This window comes from Aedes albopictus, chromosome 3, assembly GCF_035046485.1.
Source record: "Aedes albopictus strain Foshan chromosome 3, AalbF5, whole genome shotgun sequence".
Classification (NCBI taxonomy): Eukaryota; Metazoa; Arthropoda; class Insecta; order Diptera; family Culicidae; genus Aedes; species Aedes albopictus.
Window position 1 is genome coordinate 219,689,089 of NC_085138.1, and position 17,158 is coordinate 219,706,246.

The window sequence follows — 17,158 nt, forward strand, 5'->3', positions numbered from 1 at the left end:
AAAATTATATATTTTCAACTACGGTTAATAAAAACGTCAAAAATTGAGTAAATATGTACTCTTGAACTATATATTGTGGTTTAAAACAAGAATCCCGATAGGACTTTAGGAGCCTATTGTCCGATCATTTCCAAATTTTGTCCACTGATACACAACTAGTTGAAGAACTTACAGTAAAAAATTGAGAATATTTGATGCACTTTTCCAAAAGTAACAGCTAGTTGAACATTTTTTGAGTAGTGAAAATTCTGCCTGTCCCGATCATTTTGTCTATCCCCTGTATCATGTAAATTTGTGTTATATCTCATGTAAACACTCAGAGTCATGCAAAATCACATGACATATAATGGAAGTTTACATGATATTTTATGACTTTTACATGATATGTCATGTAAACTTTTGTGATATCCCACGCTCCAAACATGTGCATTATATGTCACAGAAATTTACACTCTTTTTTCGATCTGTGTAGGTAGGGGAAATTATCTATTCTCGGCCGTTTTGTTCTCTTCGTCTTTGGGGGTTTTTTGAAACCTATTCAACTCAAAGTTGGTCTCAAATCCTTCCCAACTTAGCTGAATTATATGGCCAAGTTTCAGGCAATTTGGCTGACAAAAAACCCTCATGACGAAGAGAACAAACCTGCCGATAATACCCATTGTCACCCTATCTCAGTGTAGAATACACGAACTGAGTGGTATAACTAGGTAACTGAGAAAATCATATCTATTTCCAATCGCACAGGTTAAAAGGAATCGGACGCTTGGACGTGGAAATGTTACTTGTCATTCTTGTGTTAGTAGATTGAAAATCTGCTACTGTTTCTTCATTTTAGGCTCAAAAACTTAAAATATTTTACTTGTATTGATTTAGCTAAACACTGTGATTGTTCGTAGACGATTATCTTATGAACATTTTGAGGTGTCATGTGGTGATATAGCAGGCTTCTCCTTCTTCTTCTTGGCGTAACGTCCTCATTGGGACAAAGCCTGCTTCTCAGCTTAGTGTTCTATGAGCACTTCCACAGTTATTAACTGAGAGCTTCCTCTGCCAATGACCATTTTGCATGCGTATATCGTGTGGCAGGCACGAAGATACTCTATGCCCAAGGAAGTCAAGGAAATTTCCTTTACGAAAAAATCCTGGACCGACCGGGAATCGAACCAGTCACCCTCAGCATGGTCATGCTGAATATCCGTGCGTTTACCGCCTCGGCTATGTGGGCCCTCAATATAGCAGGCATCCTAGCAAAATCAGTCTTTACTTTACATGAACACTTAAAGTTGTTTTAAAGTGGCTTTGGCAATTATGCGACTGTTCTAAGATTATACCAGTATAATCTTAATTTGATTCTATAATTGCTCATTTCCACTTTAAATCAATCTTAAGTTTGCATTAAGTATCTAATGATTGCTCTAAATACACCGTATATCTGCATGCAATAAGGCTTCAACGCCGTGGTTACTTAGGTGCCCTACATTAACCATTAAGTGGCGCCACTATAGTTGACTTACGATTATACTGGTATAATCGTAATTCAACAGCGCCACTTCCCGCTTTATTTAACCTTTAATGGTTTTTTTTATAGAGTAATGCATGTCAATATATGTGCGTTACTTATGCAATACGTACAGTTTCAACAGCTTGGTTACTTGGGTACTTTCCTCGTTTTAGGTAATGTAATCAAACGGGCTACAACTGACAGCTGCATTTGAGCTACCTATGATTTTTTTCAGATTTTTAGAACCTCGTTTTGATACCTAAATTCAATTTCAAATAGATTATTTAATCCGGAATGCTGGCTTTCTCGGTCTTGGGTAAATCAAAACGGCAAGCTTTGCTTTTCCCGACGTTTCGGCTTTTTATTAAGCCTTTCTCAAGGGGTAAGCTGTCGACCGTTCCTCGTTACATAAAGTATTGCCGGAGTTTTAGGAGGCTTCTTGTATACAATTTTGTACATTAGTTCTAAAATTTTGGGACACTGGGACACTACGGTAATTATCAACGACAGTCTATCGTCTAGTGTAGTGCATGTCGTTTATAATTAAAGGGCGAACACGATGAAATTGCCACACAGAAAATATTGTATAACTTTTGATTGCGTTCGCCAAAATAGCTATTTTTTTACCATGAATAGTATATTATGTGTAGCTTATACCATACAATTTTCAATAAAATCGGTTGAGTAATGGCGGAGATATCGTTGAAACAAGGAAATTGCCACTTGAGAATCTTGTACAAACAAACATTTTGGAAAATATCACTTTTTTGCCGTTTCAACGCTGGCGCCAAAACTACTGAACTGAATTCAATGAAAAAATTTTTGTACGTAAAGTATGTATGTAGAAGTAGTTTGTCAAAATTTCATTCAATTTGATCATACTGTTAAAAAGTTATAGCCATATATGTCGCACTATGTCACAATAAGCAGATGTGGTTTTTGGTATAGTGAAATTCAAACTGCTCTTAGTTTGAAAGTACTCAACAAAAATGGATGAAATTTTCACTGTAAACAGTTTAACACACGGGGGTGCTATGGTGATCTGATTTTGTTGCCGCTTATCATGCGCAACCAGTGCTCACTAAGACCAAAATTCACTCAATACAGCAGCGGGAGAAAATAAGGAAAATGCACTTTGGCGAACAAAGTTTGCGAAAAGACGTGTTGTGTGTCTTTTCACAAGCAATTCCTATTCTCTGTAGGAACGTTATCTAAACATCGACACTCTAAAATTGAAAACTATCAATTAATGCCGCTTTTTCATGACCAACACTTTAATAAGATCTAATGTGATGTAAGCGTTTTGCACCGATATCCCACGTAAAATGGTAAACATTTAATTTTCACGACTGTGTTGGTGAATATTTTGGCTGGAGCATAAATTTATGCTCCACGTAAGGAGGCACAATTCAACCTGTCAAACTCCATAGTGAAAAAATAGGTTGCCGTCCCCTTGGTTTAACACAACAAGTTTACACTGTCAAGATTTTATAAAAATCGGGACAGTGTTACCAGTTGTACAGTCAAAATAGTGCACGCGGAACTAAAAATGGTCAAAAAGTACCTAAAATTTACCATGAAGCGATTTGAGTTTTGGATATTTACTAGAAAAAGTACTGAACCGATTTCGATGAAATTTTTACCACTTAATTGATACTATGTTAAGAATATCGAGTGAAATTTTCAAACGTTTTGATGAGGTAACAAAAAAGTTATAGCCTAAGTAAATTTTTGAAATGGGTGTACAAGTTTTCTAAAATCTCATTTTATGATATCGACAATATATGCGCAAAAACTCAACCGATTTTAATGAAAATTTTATGGTATTAGCTACACATAATATAATATTCATGGTCAAAAAATAAGCTATTTTGACGAACGCAATCAAAAGTTATACATTATTTTCTGTGTGGCAATTTCATCGTGTTCGCCCTTTACCGTAATGTCCCAGTGTCCCAAAATTGTAGAACTAATGTACAAAATTGTATACAAGAAGCTCCCTCCTAAAAATCCGGCAATGCTTTATGTAACGAGGAACGGTTGACAGCTTACCCATAGAAAAAGGCTTAATAAAAAGCCGAAACGCCGGGAAAAGCAAAACTTGCCGTTTTGATTTACCCAAGACTGAGAAAGCCAGCATTCCGGAATCAATATATTCCAGTCGTACTCACCCAGCACAATAGATTACACTATGGTCTTTTTTTACACGGGTAGTTTTTCTGCTTGAACTCGGTCAATTTTGAACCTTCCTATCTGATTTTCCGTACACAGGTAGTACTAACCATGTCTACCTGTGTACAAATTTTCATGTGAATTGGCCCAAAATTGACCGAGTTAAAGCAGAAAAACTACCCGTGTAAAAAAATACCTTAGAAATCACCAATTGGCTTTTTTAGCGGTGTTGAGATAATTCGATATTCTAAATCTGCATGTCAAACTGAGCCGAAATCCAAATTTTCATGAATTTTGGTGCTCGGGAACCTATTTAAAAATCATTTTGAAGTTTGTATGGGAGCGATTTGTCGGATCACCCCTTGTCGCAGTTTGTACTGAGCGGAGCTGTCAAACAGTTGCCCAGCTGTCAAAAGGTGATTTCTAAAAATCTCTTTGAATTTGATTTAGGTGCCAAAATAAAGTTCTAAAAATCTGAAAAAAATCATAGTGGCTCAGAAAAAGGTGCTCTTTCGTATATAATCAAAAAATCGATACATTTTTCAATATTTAAAACCCCAATTGACAGCTGGGTAACTGCTTGACAGCTCCGCTCAGTACAAAATCCGACAAGGGGTGATTCAACAAATTGCTCCCATACAAATTTCAAATTAATTTTTAAATAGGTTCCCGGGCACCAGAAATCATGAAATTTTTTATTTCGACCCAGTTTACCATGCAGATTCAGAATATGATTCTCGTGCATTTCTCCAACTTGTCTTGCCGAGTTAGATATATCCCTTTCGAGACAAACAAGCGCAATCGTGCTGTTTTTCTGCATTAGTTTTACATATTTTTTCAACTGTTTTTTCTTTAAGATATGTGATGTAATTTTTTTTTATGATCGAGCGATTGCTTATACTTGTGTTTCTGAGCTTCAGCTCTGATTGAATTTGTTGAAACGCCACAATAAGTTGAACACAAAGTAAACAATCACCCTAGAAGTTGAAAAAGTTTATTCTGTCGTATTTTTATAAATATTTGTTTAATCCCGGTATGCAGCGATAAAAATCGATAGAAAAGGAGTAATTCTGCAAAACGGCGAAGAAAAAGTGGTACTTTGTTGAAAGGCGAAAGATTTCTGAGTGGTGAAAGTGGGACCAGCACAATAATTGTGCTGGTTCGTCCTCAAGGCGGTCGAAGTTCCATCGGAAATTGCCTATCGTTTGGCGTTTTATGGTATAGAAGATTGATTTTAATGGTTAAATCACTACAAAGGTTTAGTTTGTAAAAAATAAACGTATAATTTCAACTCAAGGAACACGATATCAGCTTGTACGAGTATTTCAAAGAACTTTGAATACTTGGGTGATTAATATTACTCCATATTATCGAAATAGGTGGATAAAATAGGCGAAGTATAGAAAGTTTTATTCTAGAAGACGTTTAGTTTATAAGAGAAAAATTGAGATAATTGAGAAAATTCGTCTTTTATGGTCCGTCCCGAACTAACGAATTTTCGGCAGCTTTGTCCTTGTTCTCATCGTTATGGGGTTGTTGTTGGTCTGTTGGTATCAGATTTGGCCTCAAATCCTTCCCAACCAAGCTGAAAGATAAAGATATGCCCAAATTACAGGCACTTCGGCCCACAAGCCGACGAAGAGAACAAACCTGCCGATAATACCTTTCGTCACCCTACTACGAGTGCTGAAAAAAAATTGAATTTGCAACGGGTCGCACACAGTTATTTTTTGCAATGATTCTACTTACACATCTCGTTTGACTTGCATAATGTGGTGCATAGTGAACATGTCGGGAAAATTAGGCTATTATAATATTGAAATGAGTTGCATAAAATAAAAATTAAGGTACTGAAATGCACGAGGAATTTTTGATACGAATAGCAGTCCATGCTCGATCAGTCCAGAGCTAACAACGAAACATTAAGTTCTGCAAAAGATATTATACAAAATAAACATAATTGACTTATTCCAATGTATCCACGTTTTGCTTTAATGTTCGGAAGGTTTCTCAATAAAAATTATTATTAATTTACCCAAGCCGGCCATGAGACAAAAACTCTTCTCCAAATTACTGCGTCTATTACATTCATCTTTGAAATGATGCGGCAAGGCGTGTCCCAAATTTGTTTTTGTTTTGTTCATATGCAGAGAGCGTATTACAACGATTTGGACCACCAAGATCACCGCACCAATCACAGAAATAGACGCGAGAGATTACACCAACACTGGCAAAGAAGAACCTCATCGCGGCATTGCCAGAGCGTATCGTGCAAAGGTTTTCATTCATAAAAATTTCACCGTCAAGCAAGCGATGCTTTCGCCAGGGCAACGCCCACTTTTACGCTCACTCTCTGAAATTTGGACGAAAATGTGCGGTAATGCTTGCTCTCTTTCTGTTTCCGCTATCATGTCTCTCTCTCTAACTTGCAGTGGAACTTTGCTCGGATGACCACTGGCGTTAGAGCAAAAAGGAAAGCAAAAAGTTTGTAGAAGATTTTCTCATTTTTGTATAAGTTTTGACATTAGTGTGAAAAGTGCATTTGAATAATGTTAAAAACGTTTTATTTGGGGAAATGAGGATCAACAGTTATGAAAAGCACTTCCATTAAGTAGACTTCTCAATATGAAAAACCAATGGTTGTGCAATAAATTAACTTCTTAATTAACTTATCAGCCATGAAAATTAAACATTTATGATTTCAAAGTGAGCAATATAAAATAGGAATTATGCCACTATACTGCACAGAAAACCTCGTGTTCCATAATTTACGAAATATACTTAAAAAATATTATTGGGTCAATTTTAAAAATTCTCACAAAATCAGGACTTATAAAACTAAATTAAACAGATCGAAAATTAGAAAAAAAAAGTAGTAAATAGGTACGTCTTGATCGACAGTCACTTTAAAAATCTCACCACAGACTCACCACAGAGTCTGTGATCTCACTTTTATGTTGAAATTGTAGTATAAAATCGTACACTCATTTGCCTTTTTCTACAGAATGTTAATATAGTTATTTATGTAATGATTTGCAAAAAAGTTGATTTTTTCAGCACTAGTCGGATAAATGCGAAGAGTGCGGGAAAAATCGAGTTTGCAACGAATTCCTTACAAAATTTTATTTAATGATATTTTTAATTGTGCAACTCATTTGAGTTGCATAATGTTGATAATGCAACTCAAATGAGTTGCATTATGAACATTATGCAATTATTTTTCATAATACATCCCATTTCAGTTGTATAATGAATTAGTTCGGAAAAATTTGCCATTATGATACCAAAATGGGTTATATAAAATATGAATTATGATACTTAATTGCATAGAGTATTTAAATAGTTATTTATGTAACGAGGTGCAAAAAGTTGTTTTTTTCAGCACGAGTCGTACATTTATCCAACGAGGCTTGCCGAGTTGGATAAATACGAAGAGTGCTGAAAAAATCGAGTTTTGCAACGAGTTCCATACAAAATTTTATGCAATGATTTTTTCATTATACAACCCATTTGGGTTGCATAATGTTCATAATGCAACTCAAATGAGTTGCATTATGAACATAATGCAACTATTTTTCATTATGCAATTCATTTCAGTTGCATAATGAACCAGTGCGGAAAAGTTGGCCATTATGATACCAAAATGAGTTATGTAAAATTGAAATTATGATACTGAATTGCATAAAGATATAAAATTTTCGGGAAATAGTCTCTCTATATAAAAGATGTCGATCTCAAAATTATTGTTATTTTTCCAGTTACATGTAAAGGAATAATATCAATAATGAAATCTCAATACTTTGCCTCACTTTGCCTAGAGTATAACTTTTTTCATAGACGTTGAATCACTTTGCGGTCTTCGACAAAGTTGTTTGGTGTACAGTCACCTACAAAAAAAAAACCATAGGGTTTGATTATTTAACGCTTGAAGCGCCCCCTAGCGATAAAATTGGAAAACTTAAGGCCCCTTAGCGTGTCATCGCAAAATGGCTTCTTCAAAATCATTGACCGAAATCAACTTTACACAACATTGCACCAATACATATTTGTAAAAAATCGACACTTATCTTATTTTATAAATTAATCAATTTCACGCGAGATATTCGGCATAAAAATGTATTCACACTACTTCAAATACAAGCCTCTTTCAGAGTAATCACGATTTCTAAGCATTAGTTCACTCGAAAGTAGAAATTTTTATCGATTTGTTTCGAACGCACTCAACTGTGGTTGGCGGTGTTTACCACCCACCGCAGTACCAACGACGACGACGGCAGCGCGGTGATGTCTTTTGGCGCGCACAATCATCGATCATTGCACGCAGTGATGTCGATCCTGCTGGCCAAAGCATCAATGAAATTAATCGAAATCAATTAAAAAATCCAGTCAAACACATTGGTTATGCGTCATAAAATCAAAAATAATTTGTGGGGTGATTATTTTTTAACTTTTTACCACAGTTGTTAGTGAAATAAGCAAAGCATTATAATTTACGAAATCTTCACCAAGCGGTCCGCCAGCACTGCTGTTGCAGCAAATATAAACAGTGGGAGAGCGTACCAAAATAATTCGATCATTTCTAGCTTGTTACATAAAAAAATCTAACATTTTTCGTGACATTTGGATATGTTTCCTTGTTATTCATTGAAGTAGAGTAGTTTGCTGCTTGAGTTGCATTCAAATGATTCATATTCTCGAAATGTTTACATTGGAGGTACCGAGACAAAGAGGGGCTATTTTTGTTTGTTTGTTTATGGAATTGGTATAGAAAGGCTACACAACTACTATCGTGCTTGATGATTGTTTGGAATAAGAATCAAATAAGAAGAGTAAAATTTGAGCTGACACGCTAAGGGGCCTTAAGATTTCTGCATACATTTGGCCAAGATTTCCCATACAATCTTCAAGCTTGTTGAGCGCCCCCTTAGGCTTTTTCGATTTTGCTAAAATTTTGAACGTAGCATCTGGGAGTTCAAAACAACTGATTCAGGAGGTAAGACTTGGTATTTTTCAAAAAAATTGTGTGTGGGCCACCCTAATGTGTATTATACGTTCAGGTTCTCGTTCAGTCATTATAATGGCAAGTCCACGTGACTCTCGACGTGACCCATCTTTAGGTTCTGTACGGCGTTTGATTGTGGAACCTCCTTGCTTGACCACCTGCTGAGGCCGGAGATACAGTTTGGTCTTAAGCTTCGTCCACCTATTCGGGTGCTGGAGGGACTCAGGTATCGCTGACATGCAGAAAACTTGGTGTTTACGGCCACAACCTCGAGCTTCGGATAGACATTCACTAACTCGATGTTTCACCTTTAGACAATTGAAGCACAAGTTTGCTTTGGTAGCAACTGACTTGCGTATGCGTTCTGTGATGGCAATGCTCTTGAATGTTGAGCACCGGAAGATTGAGTACTCCTTCTTGCACCAGGTACAATCTTCCTTCCGGGTTCTCACGAAAGACTTGATGTGATTTCTATCCAACCACATAGTGTTGCTTGTTTGCGGACACGGTTGGTTGCTGCACCGACTTGTGCGCTGCAAAACACGACCACGTTTTTAAAGGAACTCCGTAAACTCCACGTAGCCTGAGCTCTTCTGGCTTCAATTCCCATTGTTCCTGGGTCTACCTATCCACATGTTTCCTGTGGACCTGTTTCCTGTGTTCCCATGTCCAGTGTTTCTTATATGTATTTCTCATTTGTCAACACTAGCTCCGTCAGGCCTTCAACTGGATACCCGTGACCAGGCGAAGCAATCCAGGATGGCATTTATGTGAGTGTCGAATATTGATCATTTGTCTTCATTGAGGTCAGCATCAAAATCGCTGTAATTAATAATGTTTTGGTCGATCTTGTTTTTGGCGTCGCCGGTGGCTGAGTGCGTTCCGCAGATGTAGAATCTTCATGACCGGTGTCGCGACATGATGTTCTGAAACAGATTCCTGTAACGCTACCAGCCTTCCGGATCACCGTTGAACGTGAAAATGGAGTCTGAACGTGAGGAATTGATGTAGGGACTTGGTCAGTAGACCGTCCCTTATTTTGCAAAAATGGAAAATGTTATAAGTTCGTTGTTGGAAAATGATCGTTATAGCTAAGTAATGATCGTGCCAAAATTTGAAGTCCGTATCTCAAGGCTAAGTGGTCCCTCAAGGGGCCTAAAGTTGTTAAAAATTGTATGGGACCGAAAAACCTGAAATTTTTTTCGACAAAAAATACGTTATTATTCTACTAAAACCGGTGGTTTTAGGACCCTATAGGGCCAAAAATGTGCTTAAAATTGCGATATCTCTACTTAGCCTTGAGATACAGACTTCAAATTTTGACATGATCATTACTTAGCTAAAACGTTCATATTCCAACAACGAACATATAACATTTCCCATTTTTGAAAAATGAGGGACGGCCTATTGGTCAGCTGCATGCACGGTCAGCAGTACTACTAGCTTATTTGTGAGTTTTGCTTGGGCGATTCTTATTATTAACATATAAACATGTTTAAACATTTGGCATTAAATATTGCGCATTGCGCAGTTAAAAGTGCGACGAGGAAGTGCGGAATCTCAAATAAAAGTGCGATTTGGTGTCAGATCGTTTCGGTGTTTTCACCGCACTTCTTCATTAGCTTATGATGAATAAGTGCGGTGAAGACACCGGAACGATTTGATGCAATATCGCACTTTTATTTAAGATTCCGCACTCTGTCGCAGTCCAGTTAGCAATGCAATAAACTATATTCAAACATTTGAGCTCATTGATTTTAAGGACAAACGTCTTGAAATCCCGATTGAACAGTGCGCCAGATCTTCAGACGCACAAATCTGAAAAAAGCAAGCTTCAAACAACAGTGCATTTTATTATTCTCTGCTTGCTCACTTGTAATAAGCTTCAAATAAAAAGATCAGGTGCGCTGGTTTTGTTTACGAAAGGATTTGTGCACTCGAAATCGTGAGTAGGTCTCAAAGTCGGCCATTTCGGCTGCCATTTTGGGATTCTACCAAGTCTGTCCTTAAAGAGATAAAAAAAAAACTAAAGGCATAAGCTTTTAATAATTCCCTATGATATTCGGTATCTCCTGAGAACTACTTATTTATAGAATAAAATAAATAAAAGTTGCTCACCTTATATTCTAAACTTAAGCGCTCATCATGCCCCAACTCCCCCAGCCCGCTAGATATGGTTGTTCTCTTCGCGCTCAACGATCTCATTCGCTATGCTCACTCTTTATTGATAGGGGTACACCCTTAGTGGTCAACGCTGGCACTCCACCGGTATTGTTTCATCTACCTTTAGTTCAGTTCGCGTTAGGTGTTCGTCAGGTTCGTTACGGTACGACAATCCGCGGCGCGTTTCTCGCTAGTTCCTTCACCTGTTTATTGATTCAACTGAGATATGTGAGAGGTTACTACTATACATCAAGGAATAAATGTTTACGTGTATGTGGTGTAGTGCACTGTAGAAGCAATCGATTTTTCCCATGTGCATTGTGTGGTTTAGAATTTGAATACATATCCGTTGGCGAATACACACATAAATATATATAGCTAATTAGCAACATCAAAAGCCATGAGGAAAGCTATGTATCAGTGAAGGGTAGATTCTTGGCTGGGTCATAAGTGCATAAATTTGTGAATTAAGTGAAGCATTGGGGGTAATTTATTTTAGCTGAAAGAAAAAAAAAAATCATCAGATAAGCATGAGTCAACTTGGCACGGTGTATGCCACTAAGCGGAGGCGTCGCAATGGAAAAAGGTGAATACAAAGTGTTGATTTTAAATTTAAAACATAGAAGATTCTGATAATTGATAACAACTGCAGTATGAACATGAAAGTGAACAAGGTGAGCCCTTTCGGTGTAATGATAAGCAAGCATGCACACAACAGTGCATGGTGACCCTGATAAAAAGTATCATAAAAATACGATAAATTTTATTGTTACAACACCATTTTTTCGAAAAATATTCACCATTAAACATATTGTAATTTACACAACACACTCACCATCACCCCTATTGTTCTATACCATTCGGCGAATGGTAAATGGCACTTTTACAATAAAAAATGGTGGTCGTTATGTATCTTAACCATAAAATTTTGAGAAAATTTTCATACACTTTTTCGCGAAAAACAATAGAATGTATTGTGTTTTTATGAGACATTTTTAGGGCAATTTTCAAAAGATAACGATATATCTTAATGTTTTTTCATTGTTCTTACAATACAAATACAATTAATTGAATGGCGTCAAATGAATCGTTGTTACAATAAAAATACAATAATATTTGTTGTTATTTGTAAGCAGTTTTCGCTTTTGAAAATCCATAGAATTTATATTTCCCGCTAACATTTATATCCAGCATTTACGAGCACTAACGTCCGCCAGAATGATATGCACATTTTATGATAAGAATCAAACACTCTGATGTATGTCTGGTATGTATTGCTTGGCAGCTGTTGATAAGATTTATCTTCAATCTTTTCAAATAACTGCCAAATATCACAAGTCAGACCTCAGGTCGTATGATCCATATCATAAATCGTTCACAATTCATGTGGCCATTAGTATCTGTGAATGCTGGAGAAAAATGTTACCGAGAAATATGAATTCTTTGGTTTTTCAAAGGCGAAATCTGTTTACATAACAACAAATATTATTGCATGTTTATTTTAACATCGGTTCAATTGACCCCATTAAACTAATTGTATTTGTATTATTATCAATGGCAGTTTACTATTTACTAGATTCCTTTAATTTATTGGAAAACATTAGAAAAATCATTGTTCATCTTTTTCTTGTCTTAACATCCTCACTTGGCTAAACCTGCTTTTCAGCTAGTTTTCTATAAGTACTTCCTCAGTTATTCATTGAGAGCTTCCTCTGCCAACACGGCTTGACGTCTGTCAGTTTTAGCGAATAACATTCGATAACCGAAACATCTACTGTACTCAAATTTAAAACGAAAACTATAAAAAATGTGTCAAGTGATTTTGTATTTGATTATACAAACATGATCCAAGCAACAATAATACTTATTGTTATTCATTTGTTACAAATTGTTTTTAAGTGTAATTGAGAAATAAACTCTTTTTTAATAAAAAGTCCATGAGAACTTTGCAGGCACTTTTGCAACTATTTAAAAACAACTTAAATTAATTTTTACTGATAGTAACTTTAAATTATTATAGAACTATTGAAAAACAATCGAATCAATCAGTCACTAATAAAGCTAATGTTCACTTATTGTACGAACTATATGGGCTTGATTTCTATTGTAAAAAGTAACAATATATCTACTATGTGTTTTATTGTGAACAATAAAACCAGTCATTTGTTAATAATATTTACCATGTAAAGAATGGTATTTTTTTATCCGGGGACTAAGAAGATATGTTTGAGAATGCCTGATAGATATAGTTTTTGTGTAAAATTTTAATACGTATTTTATTGTTGGGGCAAGTCGTATTAATTCAAAACTAGGCGCAAATTATTGATAACTGTAAAGGTGTCCATAGAATTGGCATGTAGATTTTGCAATAAATGTGAACGAATTTAGAAAACCGAAAAAGCTGAATTTGCGAAGTGTTTAAAATTCTATGTATCGAATTTTCGTCTACAGATGTTAAATCCAAGTTATCCGAAGTCAAAGTAATATCGGAGTAATATCATAGACTAACTTCAAGACCTGAAAGTACCGAAGAAAACAATTGAATTTTGTTTGTCCAATCGGATACCCAATGATGTTCATTAACATATATTTTTTCCGTGTAATTTGTCATTTAGGTTAATTATTTTTAGCGTGTTACACCGATCTGACAGTAGAGGACCAATAAGAAATTATAATATCGGTAATCGTTAACAAAATAGAAGAATTGTGCAAAAAACGGCCTCCGCCGGCACTACCTCACCAGTGCACTGTTATGTACGACCAGCGAACCATCAAAATGGGCCACTTATTGAGGACAACTTATGTGTACGCCTTAAAATTAACCCCGGAGCGGTCGCGTCGTGTCCTGAATAGAGTAAGGTTCGACCCTAGTTCAAAATTATATATTTTTCAGAAAACCAAAGCAGATGAAAATAAATAAACACCGTTTGGTGATTATACCATCCATGAGCTAAAACTTTGCTGAACAAAGTTACGCCAAATGTCTTCAATTTTAAGTTTAAACACGTTTTGTAAGTGTGCGTCCAGTTTGAACTCTTGCCCCACCGCTGGGCAATTTGTTCTAAATATTTAATGTGGTCATTTGTAAATTTATTCCTAATAAGGGAACGTTCAAAAATTACGTCCAACATTTGGGGGAGGGGGGGGTCTAGAAAAGTGTGACAGTACGTGTATTGGGTATAGGGAAATTGCGTGACATAGGAGGTCCTCTTTTTAATGCACTTGCAACTAAAATACATAATCAGCTACACTTTTCTGTTTAAGGGAAAGGAGGTAATAGATGCAAATTTGCTAATGAAATGTAGCTATAAAATTTTACCTAGGGTGCCGTGTCAGTTAGCGCACTAGCTAAGAAAAACTTTTTTCTAGAAAAATAAGCAGCAGACCGACGAATGTCATTGATATGTCAAATGATTTATTAGTTTTCATACTTAACATGAAAAATATAGGAACGGGGCCAAAACTACTTTTAGTATTTATTACGGCGTGTGCCAATGATGAACCCTGTACCAGCTAATAGACACAATTGGGTTCTTTAGAGGTATTCGGATTATTTCATTATCGAATTCTCCGTCCAAAAAATAGTTGAAAGCCAAAATTTCATAATTTTTGGTGGCCGGGAACTATTTTTAAAATGCATTTAAATTTTATATGGGGATTTTTTTTGTTCGGGGCGAACTGTCATTTTATCGAATCCTATCCACAGAAATTAAATTTGTTTTGTATATTTAATCATCAAAACAAAGGAATTGGATCGCAATAAAATCACGTTATACTCAGAAAAATGAGCTCTTCGACTACGATACAGCAAATACCAATATTTTATTCACTAAACAACCCAATTATTAATTTGGTTTCCACTTGGTGCATTCCTTAGGGGCCATTCAAAAATGACGTCTTTCGTTCAGGGGTGAGGAGGGTCTGAGAAAGTGTGACACACCATGCTATAGGTATACAAAAAGCGTGACAGAGGGAGGAGAGGGAGGGAGGTGTCTAAAATTCCCAAAAAATGATGGACGTCATATTTGAATCGTCCCTTATGGGATTAGCCATAACTGGTACTGGTACACCATGGCGAGTTAGGGTACAAGGAAGCCGAAAAATTAAGTAGGGTATGGGTACCATCAGTAATCTCACGCTCCCATATTTATCCTATTCGAGAACAAGCGATTTCGGCACCGAATGATTCCGTTCTTTATGTTTTCATAGGTGCGCACTTCTAACAAAAAATACAAAAATAAGAAACAAAACAAACAACGCTTCAATCCTTTCTTTTTCTTAGGATGAAAATAGGAACCACATGCTTAATAAGGGAACCAATACCCTACAATGATTTATTTTTTTTAACCGTTATGTGGCCGGCAAACTTTTTGTTTTTTTCTACACCGTGTATTTTAAATGGGTGCTGGGTACCCGGGTACCCTGCCGGCCACATAAGGGTTAACAAATTGTGAATTTTGATTGATTGCAACCATCGTCTATAAACGTGATCTGTTGTTCACATTTTTTTCTTGTTGATTTTCATCATTAAAGGTTGAAAATCAACTATGGCGAATTTAAGGTACTAAAGCCATAACTGTACAAACAAAAATCGTTTTTTCAATCTGTATTAGGGGGATTCACTTATAAGTCCCATACAAGTCACCCTCCAAAAGTTGCATGCAAGTTTTCATGCTAACATAAAATGCTTTAATCTATTAAATTTGATTAGGTAAAACGAAATATTTTGCATGAGTCGTTAATTTAGATGTTAATTGACCAATTAACCTTTTGATTGCTTATAAAAAATATTTCCATGCTTTATGGCTTGCTGTCAAAAAAGCCCAAAATCGCTTATTTTGCCTTATAAATTCAGGTATAGCTCAAAATTGTGACGTGTTAGAGCAAATCTGAGCTCGGATTCGGATTCAGCGGCCCAAAATCCTTCGGAGACACATAAGTTTGCTCTTGAGACAAAAAAATGTTGCGCTGTGTTATCAGCGTAAACTGATAAAACTGATTAAACGTCGCGATCACCAAGGCAATCTTCGATAATTTCATTCTCAAAATCATGAAACATTTCAAATAAGCAGAAAATCATGGCTTACGCAGCAATTTAATCTGTTTAGACCCCTCTTGTTTTTAAAATCTAATGTTTCATGATAAATTAATTTCACTAGATCATTTTATCAATTTTAGATCATTTGAAATGCGTTATAAGACATGCAGCGATGGTTCAACATTTGCAAGTATTTATTTTTATTAAAACAAATGCTGTATGAGGCCTAAATTAAAATTATCTCTTATGCTGTTAAGAAGAAATGCTGTTAAAAGAAGAAATGTGATTATGGACCATATGTAATAACAATCAGAGAGGTTTTGCTTTTGCAACTCATGAAATAATTGGTTAAAAAGAAAAAATCATCAATATTTGTTTAACCAAATGGCATAACCAGAATAACCACGCATAAAAATCTGTGTTTTTAAAAGCTGAAAAGTGGTTTCATAAGCGATCTTTATGAGAAATTTATGATAAAAAGGACATAGGGATGGGTCTGCTTTGACCTAGTTTATATTTTTTTCCATAATTTTCTCAAGTAACTCTTACATGTCTGAATTTGGTCGTATAAGAGGGACTAAAACTTACACTGTGGTGCATAATTGATGGAAACGACGAATTTCATATAAAATGGCCAAGTTTGAGATACTATATTGCCCCCACTCGCATAACAGTCCCATCTTTGCTGGGATTCCTATTCATATGGGACAGTTATGCGAGTGGGGGCAGTATAACTATGGGTTGCTTTGATGAATTGAGCCTAATTTTTGACACGGAACTACCAATATGTTGAATTTAACGTACACTAAGGGGTTAGGGGCATAAAGAAAACCCGGGGCGAAATGTACACCCCTGTTTTTGCCAAAACCGTTGAGTTTTATGTAAAACTTTTAATGCATAAGTGTAAAGGAACAAGTCATGGTTCTATTTTTCAAAACTACCATTGAATTTGCTCCAAAATAATCAAAATAGGGTAAAAGCTCCCTTAGTGGAGGTAGTACCGATAGTGGTGGTAGTGGCAATTTAGCACTATTTCGACCAAAAAGCTTGCAATTTTTAATAGATGCATCATACCTAATTAATAACATTAATTTAATTTTGTGTTCAAGATTTGGCGGAAAACCTATTTTAAATAATTATTTTCCTTAACTTTTTTGCTCCTTTGCACCTGTAGTGGTGGTAGTTTTCCTATAGTAGTGTGTCCCATAAGAATTCAATGGGATGCACCACTATAGGAACCAATGTTAAATTTTACCTCCATAATAGGAACCATGTACCTATA

The 17,158-nt window shown here is 35.9% G+C and overlaps 1 protein-coding gene across 5 annotated transcripts in view; it reads left to right on the plus strand.

The window, feature by feature from the left end:
• The first annotated feature begins 10,912 nt into the window (after positions 1-10,912).
• LOC109411955 (aryl hydrocarbon receptor) overlaps positions 10,913-17,158 on the plus strand; it is a 95,184-nt gene continuing 88,938 nt past the window's right edge. Inside the window, exon 1 of one of the 5 annotated variants that reach the window (XR_009999035.1) lies at positions 10,913-11,424. Coding sequence is in view for 3 of the 5 variants with exons in the window: in XM_029877171.2 (XP_029733031.2) it covers positions 11,369-11,424 (56 nt within the window). In the remaining 2 variants the exon portion in view is untranslated. Of the gene's footprint in view, positions 11,513-17,158 lie in introns of all 5 variants that reach the window. The other 4 variants (XM_029877171.2, XM_062858967.1, XM_062858966.1 and 1 more) reach the window with 4 other exon arrangements.